Here is a 26091-nt window from a genome sequence, read left to right as displayed (position 1 = left end):
GAACAGCGTGCGCGGGAGGTTTGGCCTCTTTCCTTTCATCCGCAGGGCCTGCTTTAGGCTGAGGTCGTAACCGGTGCTGAAGAGGTATTAGGAAAGTATACTGCAGATATGGAGGAGCCCACGCGCACCCTTGACTAAGTATGCTAAGTTTAGCTCTCTGAGGAAGTAGAGGCATTGGTGAGCCTTCTTGGCCATAACATCAACCTGGTCGGACCAGGACAGGCTAATGGCGTTGTTCACACCTAGGAACTTGAAGGAACATGTGCACTGCCTCCTTTCTGAATCAGTGACCAACTCTTGTTTCGTTGACATTGAAGTTAAGACAGTTGTCATGATACCATGTCATCAGGCTCTCTATCTCCTTCCTGTATTCTGACTCATTGTTATTTGAGATGAGGCCCACAGCAGTGTCATCATCTGAAAAATTGTAGATGGGATTAGAGCAGAGCTCCCACAGTTATTAGCGTACAGGGGACTGAGGATACAACAGTATGGAGCATCAGTGTTTAGAATATTGTTGGTGGAGATGTTGCTGCCTACCCTTACTGATTGCACTCTGTTGGACAGAAAGTCACGAATCTAGTTGCAGAGGCGGGCATTGACTCTCAAGGCTGGGAGCTTGGTGATGTGTTTGTTTATTATGTGCGTGTTTATCTCCACACTAGCTTTCATCAGTTTACAATCTCTGAAAACTAACTTTGTCTATAAAAATATTTGTCTCTTTGCATACAACAAAACATTTTTTGCCTAATCCCGCAAACCAGTCACTCCACTGTACATATGCTGTTTCAAGATATCTCTCCATTGGGAAAAATATACAAAGGCCTGAAAACATGAATGGCCAAGTCCAAGGAGAGCTTCAGTCCTGCTGCTACAAGTCTCTTGTATGATAAAGATGAACTCTTGATTTCACAACCTCCTTCATCATGATTCTTTCATCCTTGTGCATACCTGCACTCTCTCTGTAATGCTCACACTTTAGATACAACACTGAATCATGTCGTCTGCAGAAATTATCTGATGACTGGGATGCAAAACTGCACTGAGAAGTGGCAGATGGAGTATAACCCAGTTAAGTGTGAGGTGGTTCATTTTGGTAAGTCAAATACGATGGCAGAATATAGTATGAACGGTAAGACTCTTGGCAGTGTGGAGGATCAGAGGGATCTAGGGGTCCGAGTCCACAGGATGCTCAAAGCAGCTGCGCAGGTTGACTCTGTGGTTAAGAAGGCATACGGTGTATTGGCCTTCATCAACTGTGGGATTGAGTTTAGGAGCCAAGAGGTGATGTTGCAGCTATATAGGACCCTGGTCAGACCCTACTTGGAGTACTGTGCTCAGTTCTGGTCACCTCACTACAGGAAGGATGTGGAAACCACAGAAAGGGTGCAGAGGAGATTTACAAGTATGTTGCCTGGATTGGGGAGCATGCCTTATGAAAACAGGTTAAGTGAACCTGGCCTTTTCTCCTTGGAGCAACGGAGGATGAGAGGTGACCTGATAGAGGCATATAATATGATGAGAGGCATTGATCGTGTGGATAGTCAAAGGCTTTTTCCCAGGGCTGAAATGGTTGCCACACGAGGACACAGATTTAAGTTGCTGGGGAGTAGGTACAGAGGAGATGTCAGGGGTAAGTTTTTTCTGCAGAGAGTGGTGAGTGCGTGGAATGGGCTGCCAGCAACGGTGGTGGAGGCAGATACGATAGGGTCTTTTAAGAGACTTTTGGATAGGTACATGGAGTTTAGAAAAATAGAGAGCTATGGGTAAGCCTGGTAATTTCTAAGGTAAGGACATGTTTGGCACAACTTTGTGCGCCGAAGGGCCTGTATTGTGCTGTAGGTTTTCTGTTTCTACGGCTCAGCAATAATTGGGTGTATAAAGGGATGATGGGAGAATGAATACAGAACCCTGGTGGAGGACTTTGTCAAATGGGGCAAGCTGAATCATCTGAATCATTTGCAGCTCAATATCAGTAAGACAAATGAGATGGTGATGAATTTTAAGACGACTTAGCCTTCACTGCTCCCTATTACTATTGATGGTGAGGACGTGGGTGTGGTGAGGACCTATAGGTGCCTGGGGCTGCACCTGGATGACAGACTAGAATGGAGCACCAACGCAGAAGCTGTGTACAAGAAGGGCCAGAGTCGCCTCTAATTCTTGAAGAGACTGAGGTCCTTCGGAGTATGCAGGCCTTTCTTCACATGTTCTACCAGTCTGTTGTCACCAGTGCAATCTTCTATGCAGTGGTGTGCTGGGGCAAAGGCATCAAGATGGGTGATGCCTAAAGGCTCAATAAACTGATTAGAAAGCTGGCTTTTTGTTATAGGAGTTAAACTGGACACACTGGAGGCTGTGTTAGAACAAATGGAATATTTTGGCGTTTCTGGAAAATGATTCTCACCCTCTGCATGCCACCTTGGCTGAACAGAGGAGCATTATTAGTAATAGACCAAGACAACTGCCCTGCTCCAAAGAGCGCTATACGAGGCCATTCCTAACCTCAGCTAATGAGTCAACCTATAGCTGAGGAAGTGATGACCCCTTCTTGTTAAACTGTTTGAGATAACTTATTTTTATTCTTTCTTACTTGCCTTCTGATATTTCTATATCTGTGCACTTGCAATGCTATTGTGACACCATAATTTCCTTTGGGATCAATCCTGTTACCGATTTCCCTTCTACTACCTCAGAGCAATGAAGTTTTTTTAAATGAGCTGTATGGATGGCATGTACAACTAAGTTTTTCACTGTATCTCGGTATGTGTGATAGAAATAAACCAATTCCTCTGCAGACTGCATTATATAACCTTGTAAGGCTATGCCTGAGGCCAACCTCAGATTAGTTCATCCATCAGCCGTTGGAAAATACTTGGAATTGATGCTATTCCAACCAGGTCTATTGTACTGGGATTCTACTAGGCAAGGACCTTTCAGACTACTGCTTCCAGTCTTTGCCCAACCCTGAGGAATTGAGGATATTAAAAAAAATCATTTTGAACCTATGTAACCTCTAGCTGAAAGAATAATTGGGCCTGAATAGGAATTTTTGAACTGAAGTAAACTCATTCTTCAGCAGTTAGCTAAGACAGGCTCATTACCAGTTCTCCTTGGTTTGCAGAGAGATATTGAGAGTTTGTACATTGTACCCTTGTTTGAGTAGGGGGAGGAGGACTCACTGCTAAGGACAGGAATGAACATCCATCTGTAATTAAGTCAGAGCCTAGCAAAGGGAATAACTGATAAGGACTGGACAGCACATCCATCTGTCATTAAGCCTTGATTTAGTGGACTCTCTTATCTAAGTAATTAAGTTTTGCACCAACAGACTTGGTGGGCATACCAGTTCAAATAACACCTTGCAACAGTAATGTATGGGGCTTAGGATGTATAAATATACGGCTGTAACCTGACTAAATGGGCCCACTTGTCAGATGGTGGCAGTACTTACGTGCCTTCCCTTCAACAACTGGGTCTCAAACTCCTGCAGGAGGGTGCGCAATAAACTGTTGTAACTATAAGAAGCTGGTCTCCCGAGTTTCATTCAGATTCGACTTTAACATTTGGCATCACGAACAGGAGGGAGTGCCAAGCAGACGGGCTGAGTAAGCGGCTGGACCACCCTGGGGACTGCGGAGACTGACTGGGCGCCCAATAGGTATTTTACCTTTTGTCGCTCTCCATTAGTTCCTTTGGAGGCACGGTCCCTCGCCCAAGGCTGATCACATATCCTTGATGGGATCGAGAAAGAATCTGCTGGGAGACTCGTATAAGGCAGGCAAATTTTATTAATTGAGCAGGAAGCGGTACCGGGTCAATTTTACTAATTGAGCAAGAGGCATTCGTGCCGGGTCAATTTATCAATTGAGGAGGAGGTGCCAAGCCGGGTAAATTTATTAATTGGGCAGGAGGTGCCAAGCTGGGTAAATTTATCTGATCTATTAATTGAGCAGGAGGCCTTGTGCCAGGTAAATTACTTAGAGAACATGGGTCAATTGCAGTCGATTCATATGAGTGGGCCAGGAGCAGCCTTACACAATATGTGTGAGAGTTTTCCAGACAAGGAAAAACATTTGCAAACGTTGAGTGCAGTGCTGAATAAGAAGTTGGGGAACGAAATGTGGCCACTGGGGGAGGACGGAGACGTGGGATATTACCTCATGAGAACAAGCGGTAAATTTGATATGGAAAAAGAACTGTGGAAATAAGTGGAAATTGTTGAAAAGGGAATGGAAGGAAAAGGCAGACGTAAAGTGGAACAGTATATTATTAGCAAGTTGGAGGAATAATGCATATGACAAAGGGATAGAGGTATGTACTGCAGAAGGAACGCCAAAAGGTTGGGAGACGCTAAAGGCGGAGCATGAATGGGTGGATGGGCGCCGAAAACAAGAGCAGGAAAAACAACGTAAGCAAACCAAAGCTGACCTAGATAGGAGAGAAGGGCAGGAATGTCAGTCTAGAGTTCGAACTGATAGGGAAACAAGGGATCCCGAACCTATGTCTGGCATACCAACCCTGTCTGAGGACAGTGACTGCAATGAGGAGTGGGTACCCACCGTACGCCCCCCCCCACCTTACCAGGGACCAAGTGCACCCAGTGCTCCCGAACCCCAGTATTCAGATACGGTGGCCGCTCGGGTAAAACAGCGGCGGGAGAAGGGGAGGTCCCTATACCCTGAGATCCATAAAGGGAGTACCGAGGATTGTTCCGAGACGGGGAGGGAAGAATCCAATAAAACCCCCAGAGTTAACGGCTCCACTAAGACAATTGTCCACCCGAATGCTGCCCAGTCCACGAGCAGCGGAGGACGGACAGCCCTCTGTGATTCCTGTGTATGCACCCTGGAAGCCTCAAGATATGATAATGATCATGAATCAGGCCCCAGATAGGAAAGAAAAACCAGCACAGTTTGCTCAGTATGTCCGCAGTACTATACAAATATATAATGCGACCCCGCAAGATTTACTGTGTTCGGTCTCTGCTGCATGATTCTCTCAGTTGATGAGGGGCAGAAATGGAAGGCAGAATTAAGATACCAAACCTATCAGGAATTACAGGAGTAACAGACAGACCAGATTATTCAAGCCTTGGAAAGGGCTCTCCAGCAACCTGTAAACATCACTAAAGTACTTGAATGCAAACCTAAGCCTGGGGAATCGGGACCAGGCTATCGGGAGCGATTTGTGGCCTGCTACAGCACTTTCGCAGGAGACCAAGCGTTTAATGATGGGAACCCGTCCCCTCAGTTTAATGCCTTACTACTCCAATGCTTACCAACTAAGTTAGCCAACATGATTAAAACAAATAATATGGATTGGTCTGACAGTGACCGAAATCAAATGCGATGAGCTTTGACATATTATTGGGACCTGGCTTTTAAATCTCGATCAACCCCGAAGGGAACTGATGTTAAATGTGAATATGTTCAGCGGGGAGAAGGACGCGAGCGGGCTATATTTGGGGGTCAGAACTGGGAACAAAAACCTACCAAGGGCCAGGTGGGGACAATGAACGCATTCTCTGCCCACAACCCGTTTAAAAATTGACAAGCAAGGATGCTCCCTACCATGAGTACCACCCCTCAGGAAGAGCCTAATGTAATATTGTAAGTTGCTGAAATTCCAGTTCCCTCTATGATTGATAGGGGGGCAACCACATCCACTCTCAATCAGGAAATAGTATCAGAACAGGGATTCCAGCTATCGGACACTACAATAACTCTGTCTGAGTTCGAAGGCACAGAAAGTACGTATTCACGTACCCAGCCACTGCAGGTAGAATTCCAGGGGAAGCAGTGTGAGGTTTCATTTACAGTCACCATCAGTTGGGGGTGTAAACTAGCACGCAGAGACTTACTCTGTCCGTTGGAAGTCAAGATTCTATGCAAAGACAAGGGTATCACCCTGGGACTAGTGAACAACTGACAGTTTCCCCAGTTTCCAACCCCCCGCTAGTGGTGGGCACCTAACCTGGACTCCACTGAGTTTGAACCCCCTCTGCCAGCGGTCGACCCCCATGTGACCCTGTGCTATGACCCTACGGGGTACGCCACTGAGGAAAGCCAATATTATGCACCCCACGAGGGACAGAAGTTCCCAGTCACGGTGATTGGAGAGGTTAAAGGAAGAGAGGGCAGGGCATTACTCGCTGAAGTTCCGGATTTCCTTTGGCGACAGACAGGACTGGTGGTTCCCCATATCACTGTTAGGGTTTGCCCTGGGTTAAACCAAAGAGCCTAGGGTTCCTACACCCTGACGAAACAAGCCTCCAGCACCAAGGGAGACTGACAAGACTTGGTCGCGGGCCAACTCCGATACTGGAAGGAGTCAAAGGTGAAGACGGGACATCTGGTAAGACACTCTTTTAATATCGACCAAACCCAAGATGTTGTACCCCATCTCTGGGCAATTTCATGAAGTTGGCTGCACCAACTGCCCCCCTGCCCGTGAAAGAAAGACAGACTCTCCCATCCATCCCGTAATACCCCCTCAAGCCCGAGGCAATGTTTTATGAGGATGGAAGCTCTTCTGTGGATCCAGCAGGGAAATGATGTTCTGGCTGTGCGACAGCGACGGATAGTGTAGTAATTGAGCAGGCCTCTTTTGAAGCAGCTGTCTCAGCCCAAAAGGCTGAGCTATTTGCTCTTACTTGTGCCTATATCACCTAGCAACAGACAAAAGTGCGAACATTTACCTAGACTCCCATTATGCATTTGGAGTTGCAAATGACTACGGGGCTCTCTGGGAACATTGGGGATTCCTGACGTCCTCTGGCCACCCCATTAGTAATACCACCTTTGTAAACAACCTACTCACCACTCTATAGCTACCTCGAGTTTTGGTTACTATTAATGTGCAGCCCACACCCGCATGGTCCGACCAGGTCACCAAAGGCAATGCTAGCAGATTAGACAGCGAAGAGTACGGTACAATCCTCGGTAGTTGTAGTCCCCTCGGGTTTCCGTCAAGCAACCCTCCGTGACTTAAGCAAAAAGGGTTTGCCAGACATGCAGGAGGTATGTACTTTCAGGGGGATGCCTCTGAGGAGGAGCGCAAACCATGGTCCCAGATGGGGTGCCAGAAAGACCCCAACCTTGGCCTTTGGACCACCCCAGCGGGACAGGTTTGTGCTCCTACACAGTTTTTACCAATATTGGTTGATTATATACATAATTGTACACTCCTGGGAAAGGAGGGAATGGTTGGTAACCTGTACCCTGCACACTGGGTACGACTCCCTTGCCAGGTGGACCTTCTTCGTGTCTACAAGTTGATTTTATTGAATTGCCTGGAGTACATTGCTATAGATACTGCTTAGTTATTATAGCTGTGTTTAGTAGATGGATTGAAGCTATTCCAACTACCAATAATACTGCTATGACTGTTGTGAAAGTATTATTACGGGAAATAATTCCCAGGTACGGCCTGCCAGAGATGCTCAGCTCTGACATTGGCCCACACTTGTGGCGAAAGGAAAAGAAGGGGTATGTAACGAGCTAGCTATCAAACAACAATTCCACTGTGTACACCACCCACGGGCCGTTGGCATAGTGGAAAGAGCCAATGGCATTCTGAAGAGTAAACTGGCCAAACTAATGGCGAAGACTGGACTCACTTGGTTGAAGTTCCTACCGCTAGCCCTATTCCACATGAGGGTTACCCCACAGGGGAAAACAGGGTTGTCATCAGCTGAAATCATTTATGGACGGCCCATGAGGAGATCCTGAGGACCAAAATCTTGTGTACCATTGCTCCCAGAAAGTCTACCAGCAAAAATTGGATATGCATACCCTGGGGGAAGAGAGGGGGAAATATATATGCCAACTAACCAAAATTCTCCAAGCATTACATTCGCAGGTACCCCGCAGAGAGGAGTAACTATCCCACCCTAGAACCTGGGGATTTTGTCCTGATCAAGAACTGGGATCGAGGGAAACTTGGACCTCGGTGGAGAGGACCATATCAGGTGTAACAGACCACTCCCACGTCTGTGAAACTGAAGGGGCAATCTCAGTGGACGCATCGAACAGACTACAAACGTGTTACTGAAGGAACTGAGTAGGACTCTCTCGGACTAAAGGAAAATGTAGTGGTTGATAGTGGTGTTTGTGCTTATGCCTTTGAGAAGGCTCACCACAGCATCCGGGGACCCCCGTGTTAACACCTTTCTGTCTCTCAGTCACCCCTATGCCAGACAGATAGAACTAGGGGCCTGCTGGGTTTGCGCCGAAATTCTGCAGCATGGTAAAACTATGGCTCCAATGTCAGTAATACCGCTCAACCAGAGTGAGGAGCTCTCAGCCTGGGCTTTCTCAAATAAGACCCGGGGAAGTGAGGCGAGGAACTGTAGTCCAGTCAGAGATGACTGTGGCTGTCAGTGTTTTGAGGGATGGTATCTCAGGCCTCCACCAAACGGAACCTCATATACTGAGAAACATGCATCCTGGCCATACCTGCAGGTGCCCAGCAGCGGAGTAATAAATGCCACCTGTTACTGTTACTTCCAGGGAGGGGAAGATGCATTTTTTTCTGGGAAACAGCAGCTGTACCACCTATACTACTGCCGACCCTCCCAACCAGTAAATAGCACTCATTGGGTGTGTGGAAATCAGGCCTATATATGACTCCCAAGGGAAACTGCCTGCAGATAGGATCTGCAAAGCTGTTGTTATCTAGCATATTTAGTACCCCATCTGAGAGTCATGGCCCAGCTGCAGGATCACCTCCATTGGAACAGGCAGCGGAGAGGTATAACTGAGACGGAGCGATTTTTGATAATTGCTTTTCCCTCTTATGGAGTTGCCAGGAATTCACGAGAGATAATCAATTTGGCTGCAGTACTTGAGGAGCTGGCAACAATACTGCAGGGGCCCTGACAGAAATGCAGGCCCAAGTAACAGAAATATCCACTGAAGTGATTGCAATCCGGCAAACAGTCCGACAGAACCGGATGGCCCTTGATTTCATTCTGGCAGAAAAAGGAGGAACATGCGCTATTATGGGAAAAGAATGCTGTACCTACATACCCGACAAATCTAGTAACATATCATCCCTTTCTGAGCATATAACCCAGGAAATACAAAAGATTCATAACGTAGGACAGAGGTTGCATGGGTTTGGCAGCAGGACAGGATGGTGGTCATTTGGGAGCTTCTTTGGGAATATCAGTGGTATGCTATTGCATTATGGAAGTGTTTACTTATTGTAATTGTTGTCATTCTTGTCTTGCAATGCTTGTGGCCACTGGTGGCTAGCTGCTTCAGCCGTGGGATCCGATTGTAACCTTTGGGCCCTGAGAGTTATCATGAAATGATAAAAAGGAGGGAATGATGAATTGGGGATATAAAAAAAATCATTTTGAACCTCTGGCTAAAAGAATAATTGGGACTGAATAGGAATTTTTGAACTGAAGTAAACTCTTTCTTCAGCAGTTAGCTAAGACAGGCTCATTACCAGTTCTCCTTGGTTTGCACAGATACATTGGGAGTTTGTACATTGTACCCTCATTTGAGTAGGGGGAGGAGGACTCACTGATAAGGACAGGAATGAACATCCATCTGTAATTAAGTCAGAGCCTAGCAAAGAGAATAACTGATAAGAACTGGACAGCACATCCATCTGTCTTTAAGCCTTGATTTAGCGGACTCTCTTATCTAAGTAATTAAGTTTTGCACCAACGGACTTGGTGGGCGTACCAGTTCAAATAACATCTTGCAACAGTAATGTATGGGGCTTACGATGTATAAATATACAGCTGTAACCTGACTAAGTGGGCCCACTTGTCGAATGGTGGCAGTACTTACATGCCTTCCCTTCGACAACTGGGTCTCAAACTCCTGCAGGAGGGTGCGCAATAAACTGTTGCAACTATAAGAAGCTGGTCTCCTGAGTTTTATTCAGATTCGACTTTAAACAACTCAATCAGCTGCTGATCATGTGGACAAATCAAGATCATCTTAAAGTTCAAAGTAAATTTATTATTGAAGTACATATGTCACCATATACCACCCCGAGATTCATTTTTTGTGGGCATTCACAGGAAATACAAAGAAACCAAATAGAATCCGTTCTTCTAGCTAAGCTACCAAAGCAGAGGTCATAGAGTCATAGAACATTACAGCACAAAAGCATTCCGTTAAGCCGATCTAGCCCTGACAAACTGTTCAGGTAAGGGGTACACATCTACCTCTGCTTCTCTGTTAGGTATAATTTTTCAATTTCCACAGAACCTGATAGTGAAGAGAGAGGGCACTACTAGAACAAATGGAGTATCCCAGTCAGAAAGTTGAACCAATTCCAGCAGTAGCTTCCCTGCATACTCTGTGGTATCGCGCATGCTCTGAAGAACCAATCTGTTCCAACTGGGGTAATGTTGGCTTTCATAGTTTGAATGCTTCCAAGTTCACCACAAAATACCTTGGGACACACGTCACATTCTGCTTTTACAGACAGCCCTGTTAATCTTGTCATCTACTTTTCAGCTCCTACCTATCAATTTTGATCCTTGCCCTGGAACAACCATAAAGCTTTGTATATTCTCATAACCTTGACTCTTTTATAGCTACATTGGAGGAAGGAAATGGAAGATTCCATTTGGCCAACGTCACTGCCCTCACTCCATCAACAAAATCAATTTCCACTAATACATCCTTGATTCAGTGCACGTTGATGTACAGAAAGGTTTAGAACAATTCTGACAAAGTGAACTGTCCATATGGTCCACCTTGGTCATCACTACCTTCACCTAAGCTGATGTGAACAGCCCCCTTCACTTTCATCCCATCAGGTTTCAGTTTGCTTAGTTGCCTGCTTTTGTTTACAACTGCACTTTTTTGACAGTGAACTGCTCAATAGAGGCAAACAGATTCTGTATCTGCAATATTAGTCCAACGCTGCATGTTACTACAATCATAACAATTCCCCTTCACCTCTCCCTGGGTCCCTTCCTCCTTCCCCTTCTCCTACGGTCCACACTCCTCTCCTATCAGAGTCCTTGCTCTCCAGCCCTTTAACTTTCCTACCCACCTGGCTTCGCCCATCACCTTAAGCTATCTTCCTTCCCCTCCCCTCACCTTTTCATTGTGGCTTCTTCCCCGCTTCCTTCTCAGTCCTGAAGTAGTGACTCAGCCAAAAACGTCGACTGTTTATTCATTTCCAAAGATGCTGTCTGACCTGCTGAGTTCCTCCAGCATTTTGTGCATGTTGCTTTAGATTCCCAGCGTCTGCTGAAGTTCTTGAGTTTATGAATTCCCCTTCAAGTTTCTTTTCCCTTTTCACGGTGGTAACACATGACTAGGCATGACATTATGAACAGTGTGATATCTCTGATCAGATTCCTTCTTCAGCCCTTTACCTTTTCTACTTATCACCTCCCAGCTTCATCCCTTCTCTCCCACCCACCTACCTTCCTCCTCACCTGGCTTCACCCATCACCTGCCAGCTTGTACTCCTTCATCTCCCCATAGCTTCTTTCCCCTTTCTTTTCCAGTCCTGATGGAGGGTCTCGGCCCAGAGCTTCAACTGCTTACTCCTTTCCATAGATGCAGGCTGACCTGCTGAATTCCTCCAGTATTTTGTATGTGTTGCTCTGGATTTCTAGCATCTGCAGGGTCTTTTGTGTTTATGAACAGTGTGCCTTTGCTGGATAACATCGCCAATCCACTCCTTGCTTAGCAACCATCTCTAATGTACCAAATCCCTGATTGTAAATCAATTTATTTTTGCTATATCGAGTAGTGAAAGTCATGGATTCCACACTTTGCAATTCCACAACAGCACTCGGCATTTCCAAGCTTGTACAATACTTGCAGTGTTCACCAATCGATTGCAAATCTGCAGGCTTCATCTGGATACTGATTCAGACTTTGCACTTGTAAGGTACAAGGAGGACAATGGATGTTTTAACTAGTTTAACTAACTTGATAAGACCGAGTCACACAGCAATGAAACACGCCCTTTGATCCACAGAGTGCATGCTTACCATCAAACACCCAACTACACTAATCTCTCTTTATTCTCTTCACATTCTCAACCACCAGTCTGTACGTCTTCAGAAACCAAAGCAGCCGGAAACCCACATAGTCACAGAAACAGCATGCAAACTCCACCCGGGCATCACTGGTGGCACGGACCAAACCAAGTTGCCGGAGCTGAGGAAGTTGCTATACTTGCTACACCAGCCTCCTGTTATCTTTGGTTTGGATGGAAGCAGCAAGATTTAAAGTCACTGGGGTTTAAGCACACACAGATGAGAACAAATTGGATGACTTCTTTTCTTCTGCTATTTTATTTGCAACAGCAAACTGCTCGATCCATTCTAAATGTTCAACCCATTACCTGAATAAACTGAAAGAATCTAGAACGCAGAACAATACAGTCCCATCAGCCCATGATGTTGCTCCAACCTTTTAAATTACTCCAATATTAATCTAATGCTTTCTTCCTGTATGGCTCATTTTTTCCTTTCATTCATTAATCAAACTAAGAAATTCTTAAATGCCTCTAATGCAGGGGTTCCCAACCTTTCTAATGCCATGGATCAATACCATTAAGCAAGAGGTCTGTGGGCTCCAGGTTGGGTACCTCTGCCAATGTACTTGCCCTCACCACCACAACTGGCAATTCATTCTGTGCATCCACTACTCCATGTTTAAAAACCTACATCTGACATCTCCCTTGTACTTTCCTTCAATAACTTTAAAATTATGCCCTCTCACCCAAGACATGCCCTCTTCTTATTTCTACAATCAGGAAGGAGGTGCAGAAGCCTGAAGGCATACACTCAGTGACTCAGGAACAACTTCTTTCCCTCTGCCATCAGATTTCTGAATGGACATTGAAACTATCACCACCTCACTACTTATTTTATTAATGATTTTGCATTACTTATTTAACTTAACTATTTGATATTTATATATACATTTACTGTAATTCAGTGTTTTCCCCTATATTACTACGTATTGCATTGTACTGCTGCTGCAAAGTTAACACATTTCACGACATATGCTGGTGATATGAAACCTGATTCTGATTAGTTATTTCTGTCTTGGGAAAAAGATGCTGGTTGTCCACTTTATCAATGCCTCTTCCTTAAACATCTCTACCTAGCCACCTCTCACCTTCCTACACTCCGAAGAGAAAAGCTCGCTTAACCTTTTCTCATAAGACATGCTCTCTAGTCCAGGCAGCATCTTGGTAAATTTCTGCACCCTCTCTACAGCTTCCACATCCTTCCTATAATCTTTAGTGTCATAGGTAGTCATTTTGACTTGACTAGGTCACAACACAATTGATACTAAGTCAATGAAATTCAAGTCATTGAAAATCAGCTTAGTCTCAGTAAGGCTCATGAAATGGGTCCATCTAGCCCTTACTTACTAGTCTCACAGCCTCTTTTTGCACCCTATGACTTACATCACGTTAGCTACCCTCACCGTAGTTCTAGCAAAAGCTACTAAAGAACTAATCATTGTTCAAAGAATGTGAATTTTGCTGGACGCCAATGACCAATTAGTGAAAATCTGCAGATGCTGGAAATCCGAGCAACACACACAAAATGCTGGAGGAACTCAGCAGGCCAGGCAGCATCTATGAGAGAAAGCAGAGTTGACGTTTCGGCCAGAAACGCTGACTGCTTTTTTCCCTTAGATGCTGCCTGGCCTGCTGAGCTCCTCCAGCATTTTGTGTGTGTTGACCACCAAACAGTGTCTCTTGGCCATTAACCCAATCTCTCTTCCCCCCCCCCACCCACCCATTGTTGTTAAGTGTCCAAATGTTGCTTCCAAGGTAAAAAAAATTTTTTAAAAACATAGAAATTATGATGTTCAAATGGCATTTTTTTAATCATGTTTCCTGTACTTCAATGGTCATTTCTGGTAAATATCCAAGCTCTCCCACTGTATTACAGAGAACATTAAATCTGTCTGGAAGTTTAAATTGATCACAGCTCAGAACTACACATATTTTGACAGAACTGGAATAACTGAGAAATTATAGTACAAAAGGATACCAAAGAACTTCACAATCAGATATCAAAGCATTCCAAAGTGATGGGAACTTGAATGCTCAAAATTCATATTCCCCCCTTTGAATTTATTGGAGCAGAAACATAAAATAAAGTTAAATACAAAGTTTTTCTTTTACCTGTATACAATTTAGTATTTTGATGAAATGGGCTATTTCAAAAATATTACATGGCATTAAACACCCCACTGAACTGAATGGGGATCCAATTTGGAATGGCATATACTGATTTACCTAAAAATGTAGTTATTCATTAGCTATCATCTCACCTCCAAGTCAAGGCACTTGTATAAATACAATACACAAATAGTGGTGATGTGCAATCAGCTATATTCATTTTCCTCAGCCAGTATCAAAGAAAACAGTTCAAATGTCACTGACTAATTGCAGCATGCGAACTTTACATGAATGTCAACCTTCACTTCTCTTCTTGAGGTCAGTTATGACTCAGTTCAGAACCTGCATTTACATTTGTGTTAATAGCACTAAGTAGTGAACCAGTGGATTTTAAGGAAACATAATTTAGACCAAAATGGCATCTGAACCACGTGTTAAAAGATGAGAAACTGCAAAGGAGTGAATTCAAAGCAATTTTGAAATAATGAATAATTTTAGAGTACTACATAAGTGCTCCAGACATCTATTCTGCACCATAATAATTGACGTATTCTCTGAATACCTTCAATTCAATGTTAGCCTCACTATACGAGGGGTGACTGATAAGTTCATGGCCTGAAGGTAGAAGGAGCCAATTTTAGAAAACCTTTCAAAACAGTCCCCTCCTACATTTACACTATTACACCATTACTCCTACATTTACAGCGGTCGTGGAGCATACAGATCCCTTCTTTGTAGAAGTCGGTGTCTTTGACCTCCAGCAAGTGGTCCACAGCAGGGGTGATTGATAAGTTCGTGGCCTAAGGTAGGAGGCGATGAGTTATTAACTTCAAACTTTCTGCATAATCACTCAAAGAGTTGAACTGCACGTGCATGTAAGGAGAGCTGTATAACTCATCTCCTTCTACTTCAGGCCATGAACTTATCAATCACCCCTGCTGTGGACCACTTACTGGAGGTCCAAGACGCCGACTTCTACAAAGGAGGGATCCGTATGCTCCATGACCACTGTAAATGTAGAAGGGGACTATGATGAAAAATAAATGCGTTAGGTTTTCTAAAATTGACTCCTTCTACCTTAGGCCAGGAACTTACCAATCACACCTGGTATTGTTCTTTTAACAGCACCCGAAAAGCACTCACATTCATCCTCTATTAAATGCAAAAGAATAATCTGACTGCTCGTATTTACATCCTCTGGTTCCAAACCTGTCTGTTTCTCAAATCTCCTTCATTACCAAATTATTCATCTTAATATGTTTCATTTTCCATTAAGAATCAGCCCAGCATTCCCAACCTTTCTTAATTAACAGAATATACTTAAGGTTCAAGATACATTTATTATCAAAGTACACAAGCAGTATACAGCCATGACTCGTCTTCTCTAGATAGTCACGAAAAAAGAAAACCATGGAAGCCATTCAAAGTAAAACATCACCCCCCCCACACACACGTAGAAAAACAAATCTCGCAAACAGCAACAAGAATTTCAAGCCCTAACCACAACCCCACTCCACCCCCACCATGCAAAAAAAGCCAAACAAACTGCACAAACAGCAACAAGAACTAATAGGTGAAAACACAGAATATAAACTTCCTTCAACTTCGTAACATTTCAAGGCAAACATTACTATGAAGTTATTAGATGAGAACAGAAGATGAAAGTTTGGGTATGAACTTTACTTCATTAAAAAAAAGATAGAACCAACAACTGACGAGTTTACAGAAGCCAATGGATGTTTTATTCAATGCTAGTTTAAAATCTGTGATGTAAAATTAAAATGAAATTTGTTCATCACTTTACTAAGTGGAATATATTATGTTTGTAATGTGTAGATTAAGATATCTTTTCTTTATTGAAGGCCCCGTGTTAAGCATAAAGACATGGCACACTTAAAAACCCACTTGCTGGTGCCATGTTCAGGTTTTTAAAAAATTGCGACAAAGAAAATCCTTTAGCAAGTGAAATAAGTTTCCTAGTTCTGACTTTAAAAACATTAAATTGAAATAAGAGAAATGGAGCTGAGGCAGAAAAAATGTCGGAAACATGCAAATACATGGTAGTTTGGTTGATCGCCGAGCTTGGCAAAATATTTGCGGAAGTTTCAGTTCCATTTGAGAAGTCATCATCAGTGCGCAGCTGAGGGTGTTGTCTCCTCAGAATGCCAGCTTATATACTCCTCCGGGGTCTGAATGGATAGTGATTAGACAGCGTGATCTGGTTGGCTGGTTCCAAGCACTGAGCAGTTTAGCAGTAGAAGATATTGATTAGCTAGCTTTGAGGGAGGCCCGCTGGAAGTGTTTGCTATGCTGTCCCGATCCCAAGATTACTGAGATGACCGTTGACGTCATTGTTTCTCTTTTCCCCGTAGTGGTTCCTATACTGGATATATGTCGATGTGCCTGTAGAGAACCACGCTTCGAGAAAATCTCGTTCTTTTCTTGTTCTTGTTTGAGCCAAATACATGTACGTAAGTGTACACATACAAACACACAAATCACAAAATCATTGCAAGGAATCAAAAAAAATCAGGATGATTAAATTATAAGGGGAGAAAGTAGTTACGATAATTCACAGATACATAACCGAAGCTTACGTTTCATTGTAGATTGTGGAAGTGTTGTGCTGCATTTAGAGTCATAGAAAAGTACAACACAGAAACAGACCTTCCAGTCATTCTCATCCATGACAAATAAAAGTCCACTCCCATTGACCTGCACCTGGAACATAGCCCTCCATACCTCTCCCATTCAGGTACCTATCCAAACTTCTCTTAAACATTGGATTTGACCTCAGATCCTCCAGTCCCGGCAATATCCTTGGGGTGCATTTGCAGCAATAATATTCATTTAAAATTTACCTCGGGCTCTTTGCAATGCTGGAAAATAAGGAATTCTATAGTTCTAGTTCTGAAATTTTACAAAATATGCACAAATTGATAGTTACAGAAAAGCGATTGAAATGTCAGGGATTGCCATACTAATAACAGAAAACAGATTTTAATAAGCTTCAAATATGGTTTTGCTCTGAGCTTTTTCTCCAAATTTTCACCATTTTCTGCATTCATCACATTTCTCAACCTTTGCTTCAAAATTTGCTTTAAAATTTATTCTTCAGCTGTTCAGTATCCTTCCCAACTTAAAGATAAAGATGGTTTAAAAATTAACTTTGTCACATGCACGTCAAAACGTACAGTGAAATGTCTCACTCGCGTCTAATAAAATCTGTGAGGATTGTGCTGGGCAGCCAGCAAGTGTCGCCATGTTTCCGGCACAAACACAGCAAGCTCACAACTCACTAATTCTGACTGTTCATCCTTGGAATAAAACCATAGGACATAGGAGCAGGATTAGGCTGTTTAGCCCATCACATCTGCTCTGCCATTCCACCATGCCTGAACCCAGATCCCAGATCCCACTCAACCCCACACACCTGCATTCTCATCATATCCTTTGATGCCCTGACCAATCAGGAAACTATCAATTTCCACCTTAAATATAACCATGGACTTGACCTCCACTGCAGTCTGTGGCAAAGCATTCCACAGACTCACTCTTCACTGGCTAAAAAAAATTCCTCCTTACCTCTGTTCTAAAAGGTCGCCCCTCAGAGGCTGTGCCCTCTGGTTCTGGATATGCCCACCGTAGGAAACATCCTCTCCACATCCACCTTATCAAGTCCTTTCAACATTTTTGGTATGTTTCAATGAGATCCCCACGTATTCTTCTAAATTCCCGTGAGTACAGGCCTAAAGCTGCCAAACGCTCCTCATATGTTAACCCTTTCATTCCTGGAATCATCCTCGTGAACCTCCTCTGGACTCTCTCTACTGACAGCACAATCCTTCTGAGATATGGGGCCCAAAGCTGTTGACAATACTCCAAGTGCGGCCTGACTAGTGTCTTATAAAGCCTGTTTTTATATTCTATTCCCCTTGAAATAAATGCCAATACTGCCTTCTTTACCACAGACTCAACCTGTAAATTAACCTTCTGGGTGTCTTGCACAAGGACTCCTAGGTCCCTCTGCACCTCTGATGGTTGAATTTTCTCCCCATTTAGACAATAGTCTGCATTATTGTTCCTTTTACCCAAAAGAAATGCATTGTCATACACTTCCCCAACACTGTATTCCACCTGCCACTTTTGTGGCCATTCTCCCAATTTGCCTAAGCCCTGCTGCAATCGTATTGCTCCCTCAGCACCACCTACCCCTCCAATGGGACAACACTGGAGCACCTGGAGAAAACCTATGCAGTCATGGGTCTCCATATAGACAGTGGTGGGAATCGAATCCCGATCTTCCAGCTAGTGTTGTAAAATCCTGTGCTACCATGTCACTAATCAAACAGATTAGCAGCACAGCAGCATACGTTCAAAATCACAAAGTATAGTCATCAACAGGCCATTAGAACCAAATTTCAGCTATTTTTCCTGTCTCTATATAAAAAGAGCAGTGAAGCAGAAGAACTCATTTGCACACCCGACCAATTTTATTCTGGTAAAGAACGGGAGTGCTATATTAATTAATTATGTAAGTTCAGCATTGAATATTCTATATAATGAGGTTCCTTATTATAATTCTGCAGTCGGAGACCAAGCTAAACTATAACCTTAACGTCATATCTGATGCAGGAGTAAAGTTGTCATGATGTAGCCACACGTTTGAAAGACCTGGATAGAATGGAGATGCAGAGGATGTTTCCAATAGTGGGAGGATCTGGCACCAGAGGACACAGGTTCAGAATAAAAAAGATGTCCCTTTAGAATGGAGATGAGGAAGAATCTCTTTACCTGGAAGCTGGCAAATCTTTGGAATGAATTGTCACATACAGCTGTGGAGTCCAAGTCATTGGGTATATTTAAAGTGGAGGTCAATAGGTATTTAATATTGCATTAAATCAGTGAACGTCCTCACCAACATCCAGTCTCCCCACCATTGAGGGACATCTTCAAAAAGCGATGTCTCAAGATGGTGGCATCCATTATTACAGATCCTCACCATCCAGGACATGCCCTCTTCTCATTATTACCATTAGGGAGGTGTTACAGAAGCTTCAACAATGATTTAGGAACAGCTTCTTTCCCTCTGCCATCAGATTTCTGAGTGGTCCTCACTAAATTGCCCTCTCTTTACATTATTTATTTTTTATATATTTTTATTATAACTTATAGTATTTTTATGCATCTGCTGCTGCAAACCAACAATTTTCTCAACACATGTCAGTGACAATAAACCTGATTCTGATCCCATTCACTCCAGCCATACGGAGAGGGGAGAAAAGCAAATGAAGTAACTTAAAAGAAATTAGTTAAAGATTCTGCCCTGAGGAACTTCTGCAGTGATACATTGATCCTGGAATGACCGAACTTTAACAATGTCAATTCAGTCACTTTCACATCAGTTATAGAACTCATCTCTTAGATCTTCTCCTGGTATCTCTGTATGCACATTGTTCAGCAGGAGGTCGTGGATGATGCTTACAGCAAAAGTTCTTCTACACACAACTACAATTCCATTATAGCATTATGTCTGGGATGTATACACTTAGTGGCCACCTTATTAGGTACACCCGCTTGTTAATGCAAATATCTAATCAGCCAATCACATGGCAGCAACTCAATGGATACAGACATGGTCAACCAATCACCTGAACGGGGAAGAAAGATGATCTAAGTGACTTTAAGCATGGAATGATTGTTGGAGACAGACAGGGTGGTTTGAGCATCTCAAAAATTGCCGCCCTCCTGGGATTTTCACATACAAGTCTCTAGAGCTTATAAAGAATGGTGCAAAAAAAACAAAAAGGTGAGCAGCAGTTCTGTGGGTGAAAATGCCTTGCAAGTAAAGAGAGGTCAGTGGAGAATGGCCAGACTGGATCAAGCTAACAGGAAGATGACGGTAACTCAAATAACCACATGTTACAACAGTGGTGTGCAGAAGAGCATCTCTGAACGCACAGCACATCGATCCTTGAAGTGGATGGACTACAGCAGCACAAGACCACACCAGGTACCTAATAAAGTGGCCACTGAGTGTAGGTGAACTGTAACACTCTGACCTGTGTTGTGTGTTTTTCCCAAGGTACAACTGGCTACATTTTCTCAAACTCTACTAAATGTTTGAAGGTGAGGTGTCAGTTTTCAATGACATGCGTAGCTTTAAATAAGTGATTGTGTTTCACTTCTTAAAATAACCTTTCACTACCTTTTAAATTCAACTCCATCCCAGTGATGGTGGGAATATCCATAAGATCAACTATAAGACCATAAGATATAGGAGCAGAATTGGGCCATTTGGCCCATCGAGTCAGTGCTGCCATTCAATCATGGTAGCCTTCTCAACCTCGTTCTTCTGCTTTCGCCCCGTAACCTTTGACACCCTTACTACTTAAGAGCCTATCAACCTCTGCTTTAAATATGCGCAAAGACTTGGCCTCCACAGCTGCCTGTTGCAATGAATTCCACAGATTCACTACACTCTGGCGAAAGAAATTCTTTCTCATGCCTGTTTTAGAGAGGTGTTGTCCTATTCTGAGGCTGTGCACTCTGGTCCTAGACTCCCCCACTGCAGGAAATATCCTCTTCACATCAACTCTATCTAGGCCTTCCATTATTTGGTAGGTTTCAATGAGATCCACCCCTCGTTCTTCTAAATTCCAGTGAGTACAGGTGCAGAATCATCAAATACTTCTCATACGTTAATCCCTTCATTCCAGGGATCATTCTTGCGAACCTCGTCTGGACCCTCCTTAATGCCAGCCCCTCTTTTCTTAGATAAGGGGCACAATACTGCTCACAATACTCATAAAACTGATTTGACATTTTTCTAAATTCTGGCTGTACAGTAAGGGTGACAAGGTGAAGCTTTTTATAAAAGTGAGTGAAGTGGTGCTCTATGCAGCTGGTTTCTTCAGAAAAGAGAGGATAGGAGCTCACTAGCTGCACGGGATAATATTTAACTGCTACCACAATAAATCACGTTTACTACAAAGGTAGTTTTAAATAAGATTTTTGCAATATATACAAAAATTGACACTACTATACTTCAAAATGCCATATTTCATTTTAATACAATTAGCAATGCAGATTAATTTATAATAAAGGATGTTAGGCATCAATGCCAATGAAACAGAATTTACAAGGGAATCAATAATTTCACAATATGACTGCAGCAATTTGCAACAATGAATGTGTCACTGTCAGATACTTACCCCCCCCAAAGTCAGATAATGTGGATAATTTAGAATCTGAGACTAGGAATGATAGAAGCCACAAATTTATTATCTACATTAAACACTTAGCTCTAACCAAGATGCGTCATTATCAGAGCAGCAACTCTGGCCTTGTTTTCTACAACTAAAAGTTGCACTAAAATACAGCAGTAAAGACATATCAATTAAAAGGAAGTATTTAAAAATAGATAGGACAATTTAAAAAAGGAATTTTTACAAAGATTGATAACCAAAACAAAACTAATCCCTCCCCCCCCAAAACAGACTTTTAAATGCGGGGGGGGGCAGTATTTGATTCACTCACGCAGATCTCCCCTCGCCATCCAGCTTGACGGGACTGGTCCCTTTTTTGCCCAAGAGAGCTGCCACTTTCTCGGTATCGCCATGTTCCACAGCTTGCAATAGTCGCTCATCATTTTTGTTCCACTCATGTGCCTGCAATGCAGAAAGAAAAGCTGAATGAGTGCGGAGATACAGGATTGTGTGTTCAGGCACTTAAAACAACTCAGACACAAGCAATACATTAATCAGAAACCTAATTTGAAGAATCGGATGCACATCCGTGACAGGCTTTAGATTTTCCCTCCCAGGTCCCAAATATTTGAAAAGGAAGCTGAATGAAAAGACCTTACAGTTGACACACATATCTAGACAAAAGAATTTCAGATCCTGCAAGGCATTCTCCATAAAAACATTTAGCTGCACTAGTGAGAGACCCATCACATTGCATATGCTGCACCGCGAATGCCACTGAAAACTGCTGACATCAGCTGCTTAAGATACTGACTGGCTCTCTGCCCAAGCAGATCCTGTGGGAATAGCATCATGAATTTCTATGCAAGGTGGTTGCGAAGACACAAAGGCTGATAAGAAAACTTTGTCTATAATTGCCAATGTATTTTCCTATTCTGATTAATGCAAATACTCTTCAGATTTCGTACTATGCATTTTGATTTATTTAACACCTACCCAACAAAACACCTGCTGTAATAAAATAACATGACAGGAGTAGAGATTCTGCACCCAAGACTGCAATGCGAGCTTGTAATTTAATTGAGACTTCAAAGTGTCATCATAGTTTTAGTCAGATAATGCTTATATTAATTCAGAGATTCTGCAGATGCTGGAAAGCTTGAGCAACACCTACAAAATACTGGACAATTTAGCCGGTCACGTAGCAGCTACTGTATGGAGAGGGATAATTACTCAGCTTGGAGGAACAACACCTCACATTCCATCTTGGTTACCTCGAACCTGATGGCATGAATAGAGTTTTTTCCAACTTCTGGTAAGTTCTCCCCCATTCCCCTTCTCGCTTTTCGCAATGCCCACTGTGCTTCTGCTCTCACCCCTTCTCATCATCTCCCTCTGGTCCCACCTCCTCCTTTCACTTTCTTCCATGGTCCACTGTCCTTTCCTATCATTTTACCTTTTCCTCTTGAACCTATCCGCCACCCCCCCCCCAGCTTCTTTAACTCTCCTCTCTTACCCTCCCACCCACCATCCTACCTGGTCTCAACCATCACCTGCTAGCTTGTACTCCTTCCCCTCCCCTCCCACCCCAACTACTTATTCTGGCTTCTGCTGCCTTCCTTTCCAGTCCTAGTCAAGGGGCTCAACCCAAATCATCGACTGTTTATTCCCCTCTATTGAATCTGCCCAATGTATTGAGTTCCTCCAGCATTTTGTGTGTTGCCCATGTTAATTCATAGGCTGTTAAGCATATGATCAGTCTACATATAGCACCTTCCATCGACTACTGACAGGCTCATCCAAAATAAAACCTTATTCTTTATTCCTAACCAATGCTGAAAGACGAGAGGTTTTTCAGAGTATCTGTTTTCTATACAAGCACAATTTTCTCTCAATCCATTTAATTTTACTATTAACATAAGAGCATGTTAACATTACTAATAGTACCACAACTTCATAACTTCAAATTGTTTCAGATTTATCTATTGTGTGAAATGAGTCAAGTTCAAACAAAAAAATGATTTCAAGTTATTTATTAGCTTCCAACAAACTGTCCCACCATAATTAGCCATCAACATTCTAAGCTATGATGACAATGAATGAGATGGGCCAAGGTAACTGTTGTCATCGTTCATTAATCCCTTAAATAAAAAAAGCACACTGCAAGGTCAGGATGGAAATCAACTCAGATCATATCATACAATATTCATTCACATGAATCAACGCTAAAAATTCTTTATGACCCAGCCTTCATAAGAACCATGTCCTGTTAAGAATTGTTGAGAAACAGTTTGCAGTGGTGGGTTGCGGGAAGTACTTGTTAACATTAGCAGCATCAATTATGAAGATCCTGAACAACAGTACAAAAGTTCATTCCCATAACCCTGTTAACTGAGCTTCTAAACTGATTCATATCATTGCGAAGACACAGTGAAAGGTTAAAAAAAGTTTATTAAAAAGAATCACTCCAAGGAAGAATTTTTGAATCTTAATCAACCGGTTTCAGAAACACAAAATTCAACTAGGCATTGTACTGAATACAAATTCAAACAAACTGCAGCTGTTGGAAGTCTGAAATAAAATCAGAAAATTCTGGAAACAGCTGGCCAGGTTGCATCTGTGGGGAAAAAAAACACAGCTAACATTTCAAGATAAGACTTTTTAATCACACATTGGAAGGAGAGAAAAATAAGCTGATTAAGCTGCTGGGTGCGTGGAGTCAATAGGCATAGGAGCAGAATTAGGCCATTTAGCCCATCAAGTCTGCTCTGCCATTCCATCATGACTGATATATTATTTCTCTCAACACCATTTGCCTGCCTTCTCCCTTTATCTTTTGATGTCTTTATTAATCAAGGTCCTATCAACCTCCACTTTAAATATTCCCAATGGCTTGGCCTCCACAGCCATACACAGTTGTTCTGAAAAGATACCTATAGCCTGGACCTATCTGATAATTTGAAGCTACACCTTTGATCTGGCTAAAGCAAGTGGAGTTGAAGGGGAAATTATTCAATCCAAGAAATTCAGATATGTGACCCAGTTTGCTGGTGGAGGGAAACTGGCTGGGCCTGTGCTCAAGAAGCAGAGCACAGAGCCCCGAAATCATCCTGATATGGAGTGAAGGTGTGAAGTGCAAAGTAGATTTATTGTCAAAGTACATATATGTCACCATATACAACCTTGAGATACATTTTCTTGTGGGCATACTCAATAAATCTATAGAATAACCGCCACAACAGAATCAATGAAAGACCGCCCAACTTGAGTGATCAACCAGAGTGCAGAATACAACGAACTGTGCAGATACAAAAATAAATAATAATAAATTAGCAATAAATATTGGGATAAGTAAAGGGAATGAACATCCATGATAAAGATGAGCCTGTCAGGACTAGGGAAGAAGAAACTGCAGGACTGTAGACTGAACAGAACTAAGAGTTGACAGAACATGCAACAATTGTCAAAGATAAAAAAAAGCACAAGAAGCAAAGTTAGTGACATGTAAGTACATTTTCAGGATAAATACATTTCTCTCCCTTATGTTTTGGAGCGAGAGATTTTTGTGAACACGTTTTTTTTTTAAAACAGGTCTTCCAATCTAATCCAAACTGAAAGCATGAGTGCTTCACCCATAATACCCAACTCTTTCAACATCTAACAGTACATGAGCAATCTTGAGGATAAATATCAAAGGCTGTCAGAGTTCATAGAAATGTACCAGATAAGTATTCAGGCATAATTAATTAGTTTGAATGAACACATTACATAAAAAAAATCTGTAGCTATCCCCTCCCCCAAAAAAGAGTTTTGAAATGAGACTAACAACTAGTTATTAAAAAAAAGTATGACATTATATGTGGCAGAACTGTTGGTCAAAGTTCTGGAGACGTCCCTCCTTTTTCACTGCATCCACTTATATTTTTAGCCCATAGAACAAGCAAACGAAAACTTGGCTAAACTTTTCATCCATTAAAAAAAGAAGCATTCAGCAATGTACCACTCCCTTGGTATTGTACTTGGAAAGTTAGCTTACAATGTGTGTTAGGAGCTTAAATGTTTAACTATCTAACTTGGAGCAGTGTATGCTATCGACTAGCCAAGTTGGCACAGAGAAGAGGAAGGGATATTTTTTTTTCCAAAGCGAAACGCTATTTATAGCATCTAAGGGTATTAATACTATATTAGGATGTTTTCAGCATTACCATAAAACCATTAGACATAGGAGCAGAATTAGGCCATTTGGCCCACTGAGTCTGTTCCACCACTCCATCATGCTAATTTATTGTTATTCTCAACCCCCTTCTCTTGCCTTCTCCCCATAACCTTTGAAGCCCTCTCTAATAGTGAACTTATCAAATTTCATTTTAAATATACCCAATGACTTGGCCTCCACAGCTGTCTGTGGCAATGAATTCCACAGATACACCAACGTTCGGTTAAAGAAATTACCTGCAGTTTAAGTGGTACATGGTCACTGAATGAAAACAATCAGCATGCTTTATTAGCTTTATATCTGCAACAATTTCCCTAGCCCATGAACACGTATTGCAGATCTTTTAGTTAACAGGATTTTAAAATAGTAATTGAATAAGTAATGGTATTTACATATGGTCCTATATAAGCCATTCAACAGTTTATGAAAATTATCTATACTTTCACTACAAAGCAGGAGAATGGGGTTGAGGGGGATAATAAATCAGCCATGATGGAATGGCACAGTTGACTCAATGGGCTG

The 26091-nt window shown here is 42.5% G+C and overlaps 1 protein-coding gene across 3 annotated transcripts in view; it reads right to left on the bottom strand.

Annotated features, from left to right (window-relative positions):
• rai14 (retinoic acid induced 14) overlaps positions 1 to 26091 on the bottom strand; it is a 257024-nt gene that overhangs the window by 123314 nt on the left and 107619 nt on the right. For all 3 annotated transcript variants that reach the window (XM_063042727.1, XM_063042726.1, XM_063042728.1), the window contains one exon: positions 21685 to 21815. In XM_063042727.1, the coding sequence (XP_062898797.1) occupies positions 21685 to 21815 (131 nt within the window). The remainder of the gene's footprint in view (positions 1 to 21684; positions 21816 to 26091) is intronic.

The sequence above is a fragment of the Mobula hypostoma genome, chromosome 3 (genome assembly GCF_963921235.1).
Source record: "Mobula hypostoma chromosome 3, sMobHyp1.1, whole genome shotgun sequence".
Classification (NCBI taxonomy): domain Eukaryota; kingdom Metazoa; phylum Chordata; class Chondrichthyes; order Myliobatiformes; family Myliobatidae; genus Mobula; species Mobula hypostoma.
This window is presented reverse-complemented; position numbering and strand designations above follow the sequence as displayed.